General features: G+C 35.9%; 1 protein-coding gene across 4 annotated transcripts in view; it reads right to left on the reverse strand.

Moving 5' to 3' along the window:
• Positions 1 to 16,875, reverse strand: part of LOC123560750 (cell adhesion molecule DSCAM-like) — a 104,054-nt gene that overhangs the window by 11,516 nt on the left and 75,663 nt on the right. For all 4 annotated transcript variants that reach the window (XM_053552991.1, XM_053552994.1, XM_053552993.1 and 1 more), the window contains 19 exons: positions 16,131 to 16,310; positions 13,084 to 13,231; positions 12,660 to 12,811; positions 11,730 to 11,861; positions 10,801 to 10,968; positions 10,336 to 10,406; positions 9,563 to 9,815; positions 9,100 to 9,246; positions 8,296 to 8,451; positions 6,610 to 6,749; positions 5,513 to 5,663; positions 4,977 to 5,091; positions 4,315 to 4,469; positions 3,572 to 3,589; positions 2,371 to 2,469; positions 1,344 to 1,529; positions 609 to 784; positions 381 to 501; positions 20 to 181 (listed from right to left, as the gene is read on the reverse strand). In XM_053552991.1, coding sequence (XP_053408966.1) covers positions 20 to 181; positions 381 to 501; positions 609 to 784; positions 1,344 to 1,529; positions 2,371 to 2,469; positions 3,572 to 3,589; positions 4,315 to 4,469; positions 4,977 to 5,091; positions 5,513 to 5,663; positions 6,610 to 6,749; positions 8,296 to 8,451; positions 9,100 to 9,246; positions 9,563 to 9,815; positions 10,336 to 10,406; positions 10,801 to 10,968; positions 11,730 to 11,861; positions 12,660 to 12,811; positions 13,084 to 13,231; positions 16,131 to 16,310 — 2,730 coding nt within the window. The remainder of the gene's footprint in view (positions 1 to 19; positions 182 to 380; positions 502 to 608; positions 785 to 1,343; positions 1,530 to 2,370; positions 2,470 to 3,571; positions 3,590 to 4,314; positions 4,470 to 4,976; positions 5,092 to 5,512; positions 5,664 to 6,609; positions 6,750 to 8,295; positions 8,452 to 9,099; positions 9,247 to 9,562; positions 9,816 to 10,335; positions 10,407 to 10,800; positions 10,969 to 11,729; positions 11,862 to 12,659; positions 12,812 to 13,083; positions 13,232 to 16,130; positions 16,311 to 16,875) is intronic.

Below are 16,875 nucleotides of genomic sequence, written 5' to 3' on the forward strand. Positions count from 1 at the left end.
TCAACATTTCTGTACATACCTTTATATCTCATTACGTGTCTACGTCTCACACAGAACAAGGCCACGCCTATAGAAAGGGCAATGGACACGACCAGTGCTGCACACAACGGCACCATTATGTAAACTTTTTCATAGAAATACGTCTCATTTTTATGTACCACAAAGAGAGGTTCGAGTGTGCCTGAAGGAAATATTGCTAAATATTAAAACACATGTGCATTGAAAATACAAATAAAACGCCATTTGTATGGTAACTGTGTTGTAACATGCATCGAGATCAGTTTTTAATTACTGAAAAGCATTTCGGAATGTGCAGAATATAATCAGCTGAATCCAATCTATTAGCATGAATTCAATGTAAATATAAAATTCTGACTCACTGCCCGAATAGGTCAACGTAGAGAATTTTAAAGCGCACTCGCTCGAGCCGGCATCACTGTATGCTGTCACCAACATAATATATCTACTCGCAGGATGTAGATCTTCCACCGGTACCATTGTCTGAAATAGAAAGTTGTTTAGTTAACCTACTACTTTATTCATAATATAATATTTGAAATGTCTATGACAAATAAAAAAGATAAGCGGCATTAAAAGAAATATCTTACTGTATTCCAGTTAACGTTGTTTGCAACCTCCACCCATTGTTTGTTTCCAAGTTTTTGGTACCTTATGGAGAAAAATTTTATCGGACACACATCCCGTCTCCATGTGCGCAGGTCAAGTTCAACGGATGTGACGTTCACAGATTTTAGAATTTCATCTTGTAATGGTGCTATTGGCGCTGTTGAAAAAGAAAAAAGTCGTCTAACTATTTTTTTTATATATGATAAAGAGCATGTAAGAGAACGAATATGTGTTGATTAAAATATTTGAATGTAAAACAAGTATTTCCAAATTTCTTAAGCCGCGTTACTCATTGTATTTTTTTGTGTTGATTTTCATCTGTACATTACTCCTTTATTTATCTGGTCGAAGGAACTCGCAGAGCAAATCCTCTCTAATTTTTTTAAATTTTGTATTTTGTATAAGTACCCTACAGAGACCTGAAAGGGGCGTCTTTGTAAAGCTATACATAACGTTGGTGTTAGATAAAAATTTCATATCAAATGGTGTGCAAATATATACATTCAAATTTATTGGTCTAAACGAATGAGAAGTTCTGAAACAATATATTATTTCAAAGAATGACTCTTATTATGTAATTTGCTTTCTTACTGTTTAACACACATGCATAATTATTGTCCTATAGAACTGGAGGGCTTTTACGAGGACTAAATTAACGTTAAATCACGCATAAGAATCTTCATATCATTTTCTGATTCTTTTGTTATTCTACTTACGGGATCCGATTGTTTTCTCTTCAATAACGTTACTACTTTCACTTTTACCAATACTGTTTATAGCTGTGATAGTGTACTTGTATGATGTACCGCACAGCAGACCAGAGGACGTATAAGTACGATTCTTCGGTCCAAGTGTTACTTCCTGCCAAACATCATGCTCCTTCCGGTATCGCAGTAAAAATTCTAAAAATAGTAACAAGTTAAAAACAGCACAGACAATACACTTTTTGAACATAAAATAATCGTTCTTTTGAGAGTTTAAATTAAATGCACACCTAACAAGAGAGCGTTGGTTTATTGCACAATTTGTCGTCCGCTTAAAACGGGTGAATCGGGTTCGAGTTCCACTGGGGTCATGACCACATTTCTAATATGTTACCAGTACTAGTTTTCCAGGACGTGTACGCAGGAATGGTATAAATGAGCCGCGCCATGGGAAAACCAACATAGTGGCTTGCGACCAGCATGGATCCAGACCAGCCTGCGCATCCGCGCAGTCTGGTCAGGCTCCATGATGTTCGCTTTTAATTGCAATTGGAGAAACTGTTAGCGAACAGCATGGATCCTGACCAGACTGCGCGGATGCGCAGGCTGGTCTGGATCCATGCTGGTCGCATACCCACTATGTTGGTTTTCCCATGGCACGGCTCAAATGAGCTTCAAGCTGTCATCACAATCGGGCTAAAATAGACTAGTATAAACTAAATATGTATGTTTAAATAGCAGGGAAGTGTGCGTCTTTACACGAGATCCATGTGACTTATTCTTAAATATCAGATAAGCATACTCTCTGTATTAAGACATGAAATGATTCCCAAACCTTAATTTTGTTTCTAAATTTATTTCTGTTTTGTTAGAAAAAAACGGACAAGTACCAATACCTTTCACTTAAGTCCTCGTGGTTGCCTATACATGTATATTGCTTTTAGACTGGCGATAAATGGCTTACTCATTTTGCTGCCACAGTAGTTTACATACATAGATCTGACTAGGTCTGCAAACTGAAAAAACCCGTAAGATTTACCTAGAATTGGACTGCCTCCGTTGCTAGCCGACAACCAGTTCACTTGCACTGTTGAAGACGTTACCGCTGCTAGTGACAATATTGGTGCCCTAGGAGGAGCTGTAATACATAAAACATTTTTTTTTTGAAAAACATCGCACTGTAAAAGTTGTCCTATCTTTTAAGCTGTTTATTTGGAACGATGCATTCTATTCACCCCAATATCATTTAAAAGTTTATATTTTTAACTGTGGACTAATTTGATTCTGACAAGTGATAAAAATAGTAAAAATAAATACTCCGAACAACAGAAAACAAAATATTAACACGGTTCTTATTAGATAAAATATCAAGTATCATCTGTGAACATTACAACAATATGTATAAAACTATATTCATGTACACGATTTTCACTCATACTCTGAAATGTACTAGTATACAAATGTCAAGTTTTCAAGCACGCCCTGGTTGAAAATACGAAATCAGCCTAAGAAAATGACAAATCTATATACCGATAAGTAGTCGACGTTAATAATTTGAGCCGCGCCATGAGAAAACCAACATAGTGGGTTTGCGACCAGCATGGATCCAGACCAGCCTGCGCATCCGCGCAGTCTGGTCAGGATCCATGCTGTTCGCTAACAGTTTCTCCAATTCCAATAGGCTTCAAAAGCGAACAGCATGGATCCTGACCAGACTGCGCGGATGCGCAGGCTGGTCTGGATCCATGCTGGTCGCAAACCCACTATGTTGGTTTTCCCATGACACGGCTCATTTATTGATTTGGGTCATAAGTCATTTTCCAAGACTGATTTTAGTTTAGACCACTGATTATTTTAAAAGGAGTAATGCAGGATGTAAGTTTGATGTTGTTCAATGCCGCCGCATTTAAACTGCAAGTTACTAGAACTAGGTAGTTGTATATTATTATACCTCTTCTGTTCAGTTTTCAACCAATTCACAGGGATATTTAATGATAAAAATACATGATAAATATTTCTTATAACTGAAAATTGGTGCAAGCCTTAAACACAAGCTTTTGAGGTTCTATTTTCCTGTAAACAACAGAAGAAAACAGAGACAGATCATTTATAGTGTATAAAAGAGTTTAATACCACAGAGCATGCACACAACATCAGGAGAAAATCAAGACAGAACTTCAACCCTAAGAAACAGATTACCATGAAAATGCATGCGGACAACGGCACATAAGAATACTTACATTTGGAATTAGCATCAACTATAATATAAAAATGTCGATTGTAGAATACACAATATATGTACCTAAAAATATAAATGTATGAAAAAGGCCAGTTTATATATTTTATTTGAACTCTGAAACAAATTATTCGTTCCACAACACGTCTATGGATACATAGGCCCTACATATTTTGATTTGGTTTAGCGCAATTTTCAACATTACTTCGGTTATGCAACGACGGGCAGTAAATCTAACCATTGTTCCTGGATTCTGTACTAGTACTAACCCGTTCTCTGCTTTTCGACACAAATCAGACGTGAAAGAAGCAATTAATTTTTACTAAACCATCGGAGAGAACATATGCCTCGCCCGGGATTCGAACTCACGGCGCCCCGTGACCCGTAGATCTGCACTCTCCCTATCAAGCCGAGTATGCGGACTATATATAACACCCCGTGACCCGTAGATCTGCCCTTTTGCTATTCAGCCAACCGGGTGGGCTATATATAAGACATCATGACCAGCAGATCTACAATCACCCTACTGAGCGAAGCGGGCGGGCTTTATATATAATATATAACTTTGAACTTCAGATTAAACATTATTATTCAGTATGTCAACATCGTAGCTTTCACTTGTTCTAGGATACTTCCCCTTTAACTTTAACAGTATCGCTAAACACATGTGAGATAAAATCTTGATTTTAAAGTTTTTATCTTCCTATAATGGTGGTATCTCACAGTAAACATGCGTCATAAAATTACCTTGCACGCTAAGGCTGTATGTAATGACATCACTGCCATGTTCATTCTCAGCTCTACAGGTGTAATTGTCAGCATCGGAACCAATCACAGCTATCAAAAACAAGGAACCATTCTGCAGTATCGACAGTTTGTCGTTGTTTTCCAAAACACCGTATCTGTACGCAAAAAGATACAGAAAACATATGGGAAAGCAAGAATAAGCTTCTATATAGAATTTTGATAGACTTGCCTTGCCATAGCATGGCTCTCTATTTTTACGCTTCAGAGACCTGCCTTGCTATAGCACATTTTCCTAAAGCTTCTGAGAACTGTCTTGCATTTATGCTACAAACAGGTGTAATAGATCTATCTGGTCAATTCTCTAGATTTTTTCAAAGACCCTGATGCTACTGCGTAGCTTTCTAAAGCCTCGGAGAACGGTTACGTTCCATGCAGGGAGAGCTGTCATGTTTCTATAGCATCTCTCTAAAGATTTTTTATAAAGCCTAAAACTACTGCAAGGTACTGCCAATCAACAGAACCGAAATGTTTATGTCCAACACTCATAAAAATAAAAATATCTATACTTATTTACAAGTCTGAATTTTTCACAGAAACTAAAGATTTAAGTTTAGATATAGTTTCAAAGAAGAGTCTTGCTATTATTTCTTTCGAGAGTTTACCTGGTTGACCACGTGACTTCCGGATCAGGATCACCAACAACAACACAGGACAGCATCACCGTAGCTTGCCATGATACAACCACCTCTTCTGAGAAACTGGAAATTCTTGCCGGAGCTTGTTAAAACAAAAATTCAAATTTCATGTAAATGATCAAAATACGTTTGCGGACTTTATGGGTTTCAATTTTTTTTTATTTATAGCCCTGTACAAATAAAATCTAGCAGATTCTGATACGATCTGGGTTAAAGTTAGGGGATAAATCGTAAGGCATAAATTATCTGGTATAGAAACAGCAGTAGCATTTGCCAGTACTTATCACACCACATGCTTTTATAAAACCTCACATTATTTTCGTCGTTACAAGCTTGATTATATACATTTACATATCGACGTAAGAAAAGATGAATGTTGTCAGTGAAATGTGCTTGGTTGGCCTACTTGCCTCGAGACTTTGAACTTTATTTGCATATAATTAGCGCATCTTCATACAGATTCTATAAAATAGTATTGAAAATTGAAACAATTACTCATTTACCATTTATAACAGGCATGACGGTAACAATTTGGGTGCTTTCTCCCTCTCCCATTCTTGTGTTTGCAGTGACCCGCACCCAGTAGTTCACGCCTGGTTCAAGTCCATGCAGAACATATGCGGACTGATCAGGTGGAACATCTATTTTCATTTCCTAGGATGAAATTAATGAATGACACTTACGCAATGGCACAAAGAACAACAGAATAAAAAAAGACTGTAGGGCAGCGTGAGTTACAGCTAGAATCCCACGGTCTAATCAGTGCGTCGACAAATCATCAAAAAATGGCTCGAGATGATTTCAACGACAAAAATATTTCATCGTTTTTGTATTCTAACGTCAAAACAATGTCCCTAAGTATGCTGATTTCATAGACAGATTCTTGATATCAAAATGTTTTTTAAATGATTTTGATCTTACAAAAATAACCTATTACGAGTGTTTAAATACATTAAAACATGGTTCTACTATATGTTACTTCGATCTTAATATGTAGAAAAGCTGATGTAATAGGGAAGCACTATTTCTTCTCGTGAGTATGGCTCTAAATAAAAGGGCCACGTAAAATCAGCGTAACCATGTTTTAATAACATTAAATTTCCTAGACGTCTTATGAAATATTTCGTGCGCCTGGTAATCGACTAAGGGTGCATGAATTAAGTGTAACACTGTTCTATCATTTGGATTTTGATAAATTACATATTAAAAACTATAGCACTAGTTTTGGCGTGAGTATGGCCTCAAATAACATTCCGACCTGACGTCAGTACTGCCATGTTTTAATGACAATAAACATGGTTTTTTATATTATAACCATGATTAATCCACAGCTATCCGTGGCAAGAATACTTACAGTTTTATCAGTATAATCATCTTTGAAATTGGCTGTTTTACCTTCGTTAACTTTTTTTTTTTGATGAAAATAAACTTTGGGATAAGAAGTTTTTTGGTAGGAGCGGGTTAGAAGGCGGGATGCAATTCATATGTTACCACCACCCTTCACTACAAAAGATTAAGGAGTCACCTCCTCTCCATTCCCTCTCCCCACATGTATACCTTTTTTCTATGCTTACAAATTTTTGTGTAAATGAAACAATACCTGTGCACTAGCTGAAGTGTTACTGTAGTAGACACTAAATGCCGTAAGGATACCGTTTGGACTGTCCGGATTTTGCCACGATACGATAACGCTTGTATTGCTCACTGACCATGCCTTTATTCCTCGTGGTCGGCCAGGAACTGAGAAAAACATTTTTAAAAAATGAAATTTTACGAGCAATCTCTGCTTTAATGGAAAAAAAATATCTTTACATATATGGCGTCCTGAACAGTTTTAAAAATCTGATTTTAAAAATAAGATTTTCATTTTTCAAATTCACAATACCATACAAAAAAGCAACCGCAATTTAGCTTCTTCATCTACTACCCTGTTCTTTCTCTCTTTTCTATTTTAGTGACTCTAAAATAGATCTGTTCCCTACTATAATTAAATAATAATTAATGCTTCAAAGACATCTATTATGCCAGGCCGAAGCTTGTTATTAAAGAACTCTATACCACCTCGCACGCCGAGATTCAGCAACATTTTACCTACTATGATTAAAACGCCTTGTAATACGAGAATTTTTTTTAATCTGAGAAAAAACAAGAGCACCGCCTTGCGGGTGCTGACGCTCATCTGATTTTTTTTTTGTGTAATAGAAATATTGTCCTACCCATGATTTTCTAAGTCTAAAAAGGGGCATCATTCTTGCAAAAAGCAGGATAGAGTTATGTTTCTTGATGTTTAGTGTCCACTTATGATGGTGAAAAACTGTTGCAAGTTTTAAAGCAATAGCTTTGATAGTTTATGAGAAAAGTTGACTTAAACATAATACTCAACCAAGAAAATGATTTTCTAAGTCCAAAAGGGGCAATAATTATTGCAAAAAGCAGGATGGAGTTATGTTGCTTGTTGTACAGGGTCAGCTTATGATGGTGAACAAGTGTTGCAAGTTTCAAAGCAATAGCTTTGATAGTTTAAGAGAAAAAGTTGACCTAAACATAAAACTTAACCAAGAAATCTGATATTTTCTAAGTCCAAAAGGGGCCATCAATCTTGCAAAAAGCAGGATGGAGTTATGTTTCTTGCTGTACAGGGTCAACTTATGATGGTGAACAAGTGTTGCAAGTTTTAAAGCAATAGCTTTGACAGTTTAGGAGAAAAGCTGACCTAAACATAAAACTTAACCAAGAAAACTGATTTTCTAAGTCCAAAAGGGGCAATAATTCTTGCAAAAAGCAAGATGGAGTTATGTTTCTTGATGTACAGGTCTGCTTATGATGGTGAACAAGTATTCCAAGTTTCAAAGCAATAGCTTTGATAGTTTAGGAGAAAAGTTGACCTAAACATAAAACTTAACCAAGAAATCTGATATTTTCTAAGTACAAAAGGGGCCATAAATCTTGCAAAAATCAAGATGGAGTTACGTTTCTTGCTATACAGAGTCAGCTTATGATGGTGAACAAGTATTCCAAGTTTCAAAGCAATAGCTTTGATAGTTTAGGAGAAAAGCTGACCTAAACATAAAACTTAACCAGGCAACGCCGACGCAGACGCCGACGCCGACGCCGACGCCGACAACCGCTCAAGTGATGACAATAACTCATCATTTTTTTTCAAAAAATCAGATGAGCTAAAAATGACTAATTCTTATGTAGCATCGCAACTTCATATTCTGTGTGAAATTAAGTTTGACAAAATTACAGAGAAGCATGTAACCAAGAGATTATGAGGGATAATTACCATCCTCCAGGGTGCGCACGTATATGGGACTACTTCTGACTCCTTCACCCTTGCGTGTGTACGCTAATACTTCTATGCTGTAATTTGTGAATTTTTCCAAACCATCTAGAGTAACATCAACTCCACGAGATAGTTTGATATTGGAATCAGTTTCGTCTAAAAATAGAATAGTTTGGTTTAGAGTCACATTAACACAATTTAGGGCATATGATGAGTTTTTTTTTTCGCTTTTACTTGTGCAGGACGACACAAGGTGCCCCGTCCAAGCATTACTTCATTACAGGCGGGCACCTGGCTAGAACCACCCAGCTGGATGGTTTCCTCACATGAACAATTCTACAACCCAAGCAAGGTTTCAAATGCACATCGGTGAGAGGCAAAAGATTTGAAGTCAGCGACTTTTAACAATTCGGCATCGGAGCCCATGCATCTTTAAAAATGTAGGTTATTTTCATTTGATTTCGTTAATATGCTGGAAAGGATAAACTTGGTTTTTCATGTTAAGTAAACCATATTTTTGCCCTTATTTACAACTACAGGTTATCAATAATAAAACCTAATTTCTTTGAACTGATATTCTTTGGTAGCTTTTTATGTATAAAATAAAGGAATTATCGTATCGGAAATGACATTTAAAGTAAAGAATATTTATCTAAATACGCTTTGAAATAGTGATAAAGTCTGGAATGCCAGCAGTTGAGTTACATGTATAAGAATTCACTACTGCGAAGTCTTTATGAATTATTTCAACAAACTCTTTTTACTTCATTATGATTAACTTTATCGATTTGTCAGTTGACTTACCTTCATCTTTTCTTACAGGTTTAAACAGCACTTTATAGCCCTGGAGAACACCATGCAATGCGAACAAAGATGGCGCCTTCCATGCCACGTTTATGGCTTGTGACGTAATGGCATAGGCACGAACTCCCTCTGGTGGCTGACTAGGTACTGAAAGAACACACACATCCTTTAAAGGACTTTACTAAATATGAATAACAGACATAGGTACTTTTAGTATTTTTGTTCATTTATGTCGATTTTATACAAAAAGGTTACTTACAACAATATCTTTAATCCGGTTCACGGTTAAAAGGTATAGAATATATCTAGTAGCGTTCATTTGTTCAAAACAGTCAATATAATGAGTGAAAAGCACTTGTTACTTTTAACAAAACCCTTTGTTTCTCTGTAAAAGATAAAATCAATTACCTGACAAGTGATTCGTTTTTAAAACAAAAGCTTAGAAAACAGTTCAAGTGCTTACCGTCTTCTAAGGTCATAACTTTAATATCTGTGGATGCTGGTCCCGGACCTTCCTTATTATAACTCTTTACATGCACTAAATATTCTGTAAACTTCTTCAAGTTGGAAATGACAACAGACACCTCGTCCTCGGGGCCATCCTTGTCGGGGTCAATGTCTTTGCTGATAACTTGTCTTTGAGAAGCAACATTTGTTTCTTGATACCCAATGTAATATCCGAGGATAACGCCATTACGATGGTCAAGTGCTGGTGGCTATAAGAAACAAGGTCATACGAGCATACATTGATGCTGGACGAATGTGTCTTCAGTGTTGACAGGGCTTTTTTTTAAGTATTCATATAGAGCAGATTTTCAATAGCTATGTATAAAACCTAGTCAAATTAAAGAAATTGTGTATTCAGAACTATTCCGCATGTTATACGTGATGCATACTGTTGCATTAAACAAATATTGTGGTGCAAATTGTACACGTATTCATCATAACTAAACTTTTTCTTGTCTCTTACTAGTACTTTACTTGCTAGTCATCACCTAACAAGTGCAATCATATGAACTATAGACATAAAAGAAGCCAACACGTTGTCTTGTGTTCAGTAATGTTTCCTTAAAAACGCAAGTTCAGTTTACACCGATTCTCTCCCTTGATTATCGATTGTGTTAAGCTATTCATTCTATTTGCATTGTCTCCCTTACATTAGGCAACCCGAGGAAGATCAGTATTTTACTCCCATAGTAGGGATATTTTTAAAACTTAGTACGTTTGATTACATACTTTCCACGAGACCTTGAGCTTCTGCGAGCCGAGAGCAGTAACTTCGACATCAACAGGTGGTCCGTTTGGTGCTGTAATCAGAAACTGAATATATTCATCTGCAAGATTTGACCGTCATTTATGATAATTCTACTATTAACCAAGATAAATGTACTAATTAGTAGCTAATTTCTTGATATGCACAGTTAAATGAATAATTAAACCATATTATTTAAAAGTAAAAACCGGTTTAAAATATGTCGTCTGCAAAGATGTACTTTCTCGTAATAAAGGATTCTAAATACGAAATCTATAAAACGTGCATCCTTACATAAAAGTCAGCATCTGTCGGGAAACACGGACTTGAAAGTAAAGCCACGGGGCATGGATTGCAACATCATTTGTACAGCTGATCGATTTCATTACTGCTTCATTTTATCAAAGTGTTTTCTTGTTCGCATTCATAAATTAACGCTAATCACTTACGTTCTTCTAACATTTTAGTAGACACTTGGTGACTAGTCAGTCCTAATCCAACCGCATTTCGAGCTCGAATACGGATGTTATATAAGAAGGAAGGGTGTAAGTTATCCACAGTCGCTGTAAGCGCCTCAGCGTCAACAGATACATTCCTTACTGCACTCCGTTTCTCACCTGGGTGGAAAAGTTCAAAATATACATAATGAATTTATAAGTGTACCTCAGTCCCATTCAACCTCATGTAAACCTTCACCCTGCTATATTTCTAAAATGGACTGGTCCATCATTCAATTTGGGCAGTACCACCTATTATTCAAAGGGATGTTCACTGAAAAATTTACTGACTGAACAGCGCAGAGGGAACTCCAGTGCAGATCAAGATCAGCCTGCATGTCCATGCAGGCTGATCTTGGTCTGCACTGGTCGCAAAGGCAAAATCACTTGCTCCAGCAGACTAAAGGTTAAACTTGCTTTTAGCCAAATATGTTGTCCTCGTTCAATTCAGTTATTAGTAGTCATATTAATATAGGTATTACTCAAACTGACGTTGATCTATTGATTTGGGCTTTACGGCGCACAAACACAATAAACGTTATATGGCACAATACATGACTAAGAATGTTGGTTTCAAATCTCATTTACAACAAAATAAAATTATGAGGTATAAAATCAAAGCTTTCATACTTACAGGAATCACATTGGTGTAATATAAAAACAATGGTATTGCGTCATTTCACCCCACGACGTTAAACACGTGACAAAGGTGCATTTATCGTGAAAAAGTTAACATGATCTATTAATTAGGCAGGAATTAAGAAAGAGCCGAAAATAAAAACTCTCAAAAACACGAACTGCAAACGAAAACGATGTTTAGGTAAACGTACTTTTTAACAATGAGATAAGAAAGAAATACCAAACATAACGAAAGAAGTTACCTGTTGTATTCTGATACTCGATGACATACTCAATAAGGGGGGAGTTCCCATCAAAAGGTCGGGTCCATACAAGTACAACATATCGGCTACCCTTTTTGATCAAAGTCAGGTTTCCGGGGGCATCCGGTGGTTCTGAAAACATAATATGGCATGGAGTGAAAGGAAACTAAAACGATTAGATATTGTATTTATTTCAAGTCGCAATACCTAATACTGAGAGGCATATAGCAGTTGAATCCTAACCCAACTAGTTGACCGCTACTTAAAGTAAAGTTAAATCTTGAATGCTACGATTTACCTATTACTGTAAGGTAGATAGCGGTTGAATCGTTACCCAACTAGTTGGCCGCTACTTAAAGTAAAGTAAAATCTTGAATGCTACAATTTACCTAATACTGTGAGGTAGATAGCGGTTGAATCGTAACCCAGCTAGTTGACCGCTACTTAAAGTAAAGTAAAACTTGAATGTTACGATTTACCTAATACTGTGAGGTAGATAGCGGTAGAATCGTAACCCAGCTAGTTGGCCGCTACTTAAAGTAAAGTAAAACTTGAATGCTACGATTTACCTAATACTGAGAGGCATATAGCAGTTGAATCCTAACCCAACTAGTTGGTCGCTGCTTAAAGTAAAGTAAAACTTGAATACTACGATTTACCTAATACTGTGGGGTAGATAGCGGTAGAATCGTAACCCAGCTAGTTGACCGCTACTTAAAGTAAAGTAAAACTTGAATGCTACGATTTACTTAATACTGAGAGGCATATAGCAGTTGAACACTAACCCAACTAGTTGGTCGCTACTTAAAGTAAAGTAAAATCTTTAATGCTACGATTTACCTAATACTGTGAGGTAGATAGCGGTTGAATCGTAGCCAAACTGGTTGGCCGCTACTTAAAGTAAAGTAAAACTTGAATGCTATGATTTACCTAATACTGTGAGGTAGATAGCGGTTGAATCGTAGCCAAACTGGTTGGCTGCTGTACATGTGAAGATGCCAGTGTCTCCTCTCTGGGCTGGATGTATAGATAGCTGGGATAGCTTCCCGCGGTCCGTGTTCGGTGCATTCACTGTATAACGACTACAACACAATATAAATGCAAACATAATTTTTGATGGTATTTTTATATCTAATCATTACATTTCTGTTTACTAAACACCTGCTATAAATCATTAAATCCATTATAATGATATCGTTTCGGTCAGTCAGCTGTGTTCGAGTATTTTTTCTATGGTAATTAACGTACACACTTTGCATATTGTTAATATAAGCAAAGTCAATATTATGAGGCATGGAAGAAGATAATAATTATGTTGTGTTACAAAAAAAACTAGTTTGTTTTGTGAATATACCTGCCCAGGTTTCCACTGCCCATTGTTTGATTGTTAAAGTTCCAAGATACTGATATCGGTTTATCACCTATAGCCTGGCAATCCATGGTGATGTTGTGGCCTCGCAAGACTGTGAAGTTCTTCTGAGAAGAATCAAATCGCGCAGGTACTGAAAAAAAACCCAGATAATTGCAATACCAAATGTTATAAATACAGAACACCCGCATAGCAACATTTGCAAAAGGTTATCACCTGGTGTTGTATTCTTAGCTCTGAATTGTAACAAATTTTCGTTAAAAGTGCACAAAAAATATTTGCGTTTAGGTCCCTGGCGAATTGTCAGCGCGAAAATCAAGCTATGGACGTCACATTGAAACGTATGCAAGAAACATTTGAAATATGCCTTTTAGTCGTAATGGCAAAACCTAGTTGAATCATGGCACTAGGTGTGTCATTATGGCTAGAAAGCATAACCAAGCAGTTTTTCTTTACAGAAATACGTTAAAACTGGCCAATGATTTTGATTCATTTACGATGTATGCATTTAATGCCCTTAAGATCACCATTACATTCGGTAATGCTTATATCGGTGTGTCAAGCTATAATAAATTAAATAAACCACGAGTTTTTACTTAAGAACAAATGCACTTTGTATTTCATGCTTGCTGCTCTGATTTCAAATTCCTGATGGTGTCTCTACTGATCGTTTATGCGCTAACCGCCTCACCTGTATTGCATAGTTTTGTTTCTGGGATAAAATATAATTATTATCTTCTTATTTAGCATAAAAATGAAAGTGATAAGCACTATATGATCATTATTAATGCAAAACTACGCTTGAATATCACAGCTAAAATAGCTGAAACGTCACTGAAAAATATTCAAGACAGTCGAGAAATTTTATTGCTTAAGCAAGGCAGTCAATCTAGTTAGTCAAAGAGAAATACAGTATTGTAGTATTAATGACACGAAATAGAAAACTAAAGTAAGTATTTATCTATATGTAACGTCACTGCGGTCATCTGACAAGATAACAGTCATTTTGAATCATACATATTTCTTGCCAGAATAGGACACACTTAACGCACAACACAGAATGAAATATCACAGCTTCGGCGTTCCATACATTTCCAAGTGCTTGGCAAATTCGTTTGTTTCCTTTTATAACAAACACGGTTGTGTTAATAAACTAGACACAACATGATTATGAATATTACAAATGGCAGTGTATGATTCACACTAAATCGGCAGCTAGCTTAAAGGTTCCAGTTAATGAGCCAGAACATAAAGTTTTTGTCAATTTTCCTATCAGCTAATGGCAATGTGAAATTCCTATCGCGCAGAAATAGCAAAAAAACTTTAGCAATCAGAAAAGGGACGGATCATGATGGTTTGTGCGGCGTTATCTTTGATCGTAAAGCACTTTTACAGTGCAAAACATAACGTTTTCCTGGTGAATGTTTTGTTTTGATTTTTTAAGTCCGACTGCATTAATGTTAATGAAAATTGCAGTATATAATGTGTTGGTACCAGACAGATCAAATGATTTACTGAAAACTGATTTATTGCGGTTTCACTGATCAATCCATGACGGTGTCCCTAACCGTTTAATTCGCATTCAAATAAAAAAATTAGAGGTCCTGATTTTAATTTGAAATATCTATAAAAAGTCGCAAAATCGTATTGATTCAGTTCTAATCTTTACTTTCAGAAAAAAGACTTTTGGCTATAATTGAATTATTTTTTATTTGCTTTTTTTTCGATTTTGATTGCTGATTTTCAAAAATTATTTTGAACGACGCTACACTTTGTTCATGCTTTTTGTTAATGGTGTCAGATCGCGCGTTGTGTCGCCCTTGATATTGTTGCTGTTTGTATATACGTAAGAATACAAACGTGTATTTGTTTCTGTAAAAATACGTAAATATACCGCCAAACCTGCTCAAGACACCACGCCTATTAAGAGGTCACAAACATCAAGAGGCAGCTTTCTCAATTTGTTATTGTACTGTTAAAAATAAATTACGTTGTTTCAAGAGACCATTTGTTTTAAGAGACCACTTTTTGCTTATCCCTTAGGTGTTTTTTACAGCAAATTGTATAGCATTTGAATTGATCAAATATATACTAGACAGAGTCCTTTATATACAACCATTAACAATATATAATTATATAACTTGTTAATGGCTGAATATAAAGGACTCTATTTAGTATATTTCAAATAAAATCTGATGTACTCAGTTTTTCCAGGGATTCCAACGTTTACTTTAATTTTTTTTCATTACCTATCTCAAAATACTTAATTATCATGTATGTAAAACGAAAATTTGTTCTACATGTAATCAATGAATAGTGTAGTTCACTATGGCACTATCTTTTATAGAAATGTATTTAACTCAGCAGGGAATTTTACAGAGAAAAATCATGCGGGTATCACGTCCGCTGCTGTGGGATTTGAGAAAAAAAAATGTCATTAACGATTTAACATTTGAACAGTGTAACTTTATCAGCGAGTTGCATTTGCAAATGATAAAAGAATAGAAACAAGATAAAAGCTGTTTGTTTTCATGTTTCAATAATTAATGAAAGAACGAAACGATCACAAAACGATCAGAAAAAGGCCGCACAAAATTATAAATTTCTACGTTGAACCATTGAAGCAATATTTTTTTTGTAATTCCGCTAGCCATTTAATGCTGTACCGTTTCGTGGCTGATTGTATATTTTTATACGACAAAACGTGTACATTTTAACAATGTACACGCAAGCAGTGGAGCTTTGCCTCGAAATGCTTATAGGAACCAAGAAACAGTGTTTCACCTTTTTTGATCTACTACTTAACTCATTAGACGTATTAAAATCAACTAATATATAGCAGTAATAGATTGTAATTAATTCAAATACTTCGAATCGTAATTATATTCTTTCGCGTGACGTGCTATCTCTTTGTCGTGTTTAAATCAATTAAAGCATATATCTGTTATAAGACAACTCTAAAATGTTCGATACATATAGAGAATCAAAGGTAAATGAATTTGCTATAATTTTACAATTTAATGAAAACGTACCATGAACCTTTAGATAAATGATCTTGCTAATTCCGTGCCCTATTTGGTTATCTGCCGTACAGAGATAATGCCCGTCGTCGTCTTCCGCCGCCGAGATTATTTGCAGTGTTCCATTCTCAAATACACGGTAATGATCGGTCCTGTTTAGATCCAGCGCAGCATACTTTGGTGGAAATCCGCCTGTTAAGAGAAAGTTTTAATAATCAAATCACTTATTGAAAAAAAACTCGTAACATGGAAACTTAAATTCAACCTACGGAGTCTGTGAAGGGTTCTGCTTTTCTTATTCAGTTACCAATCCTGGACACATTTCTGTTGGCATTAATGTGTTGTATTAGGGTAGCATTTTGTAGTATGTGAAGTTAGCTAAACATTGACAATCGACATTCAGCTCGACATTCATAATTTTATTGTCGAATTGCGACGTCTAGCTAACATGAGTTTCTTTTTTTGTATTGCGAGCTGCAATGTCTAGCTGACATATGTTTCCTTTCTTGTTACTGAGTTGCAATGTCGAGCTAGCATAACTTTCTTTTTCGAATGGTAAACTGCAACGTCGATCTAGCCAAATGTTCTTTTCTAAAGGGCGATCTGCGATGGTAAATTAGCATAACATCCTTTTTTTGAATGTTGAACTGCAACGACCAGATTTCTTTTTTTCTTTTGAATGGCGAGTTAACACAACTTTCTTTTTAATGACGAGTTTCAACGGCCATATGGCACAACGTTTTTTTTTTAATGGCAA

The sequence above is a fragment of the Mercenaria mercenaria genome, chromosome 10 (assembly GCF_021730395.1).
Source record: "Mercenaria mercenaria strain notata chromosome 10, MADL_Memer_1, whole genome shotgun sequence".
NCBI lineage: Eukaryota > Metazoa > Mollusca > Bivalvia > Venerida > Veneridae > Mercenaria > Mercenaria mercenaria.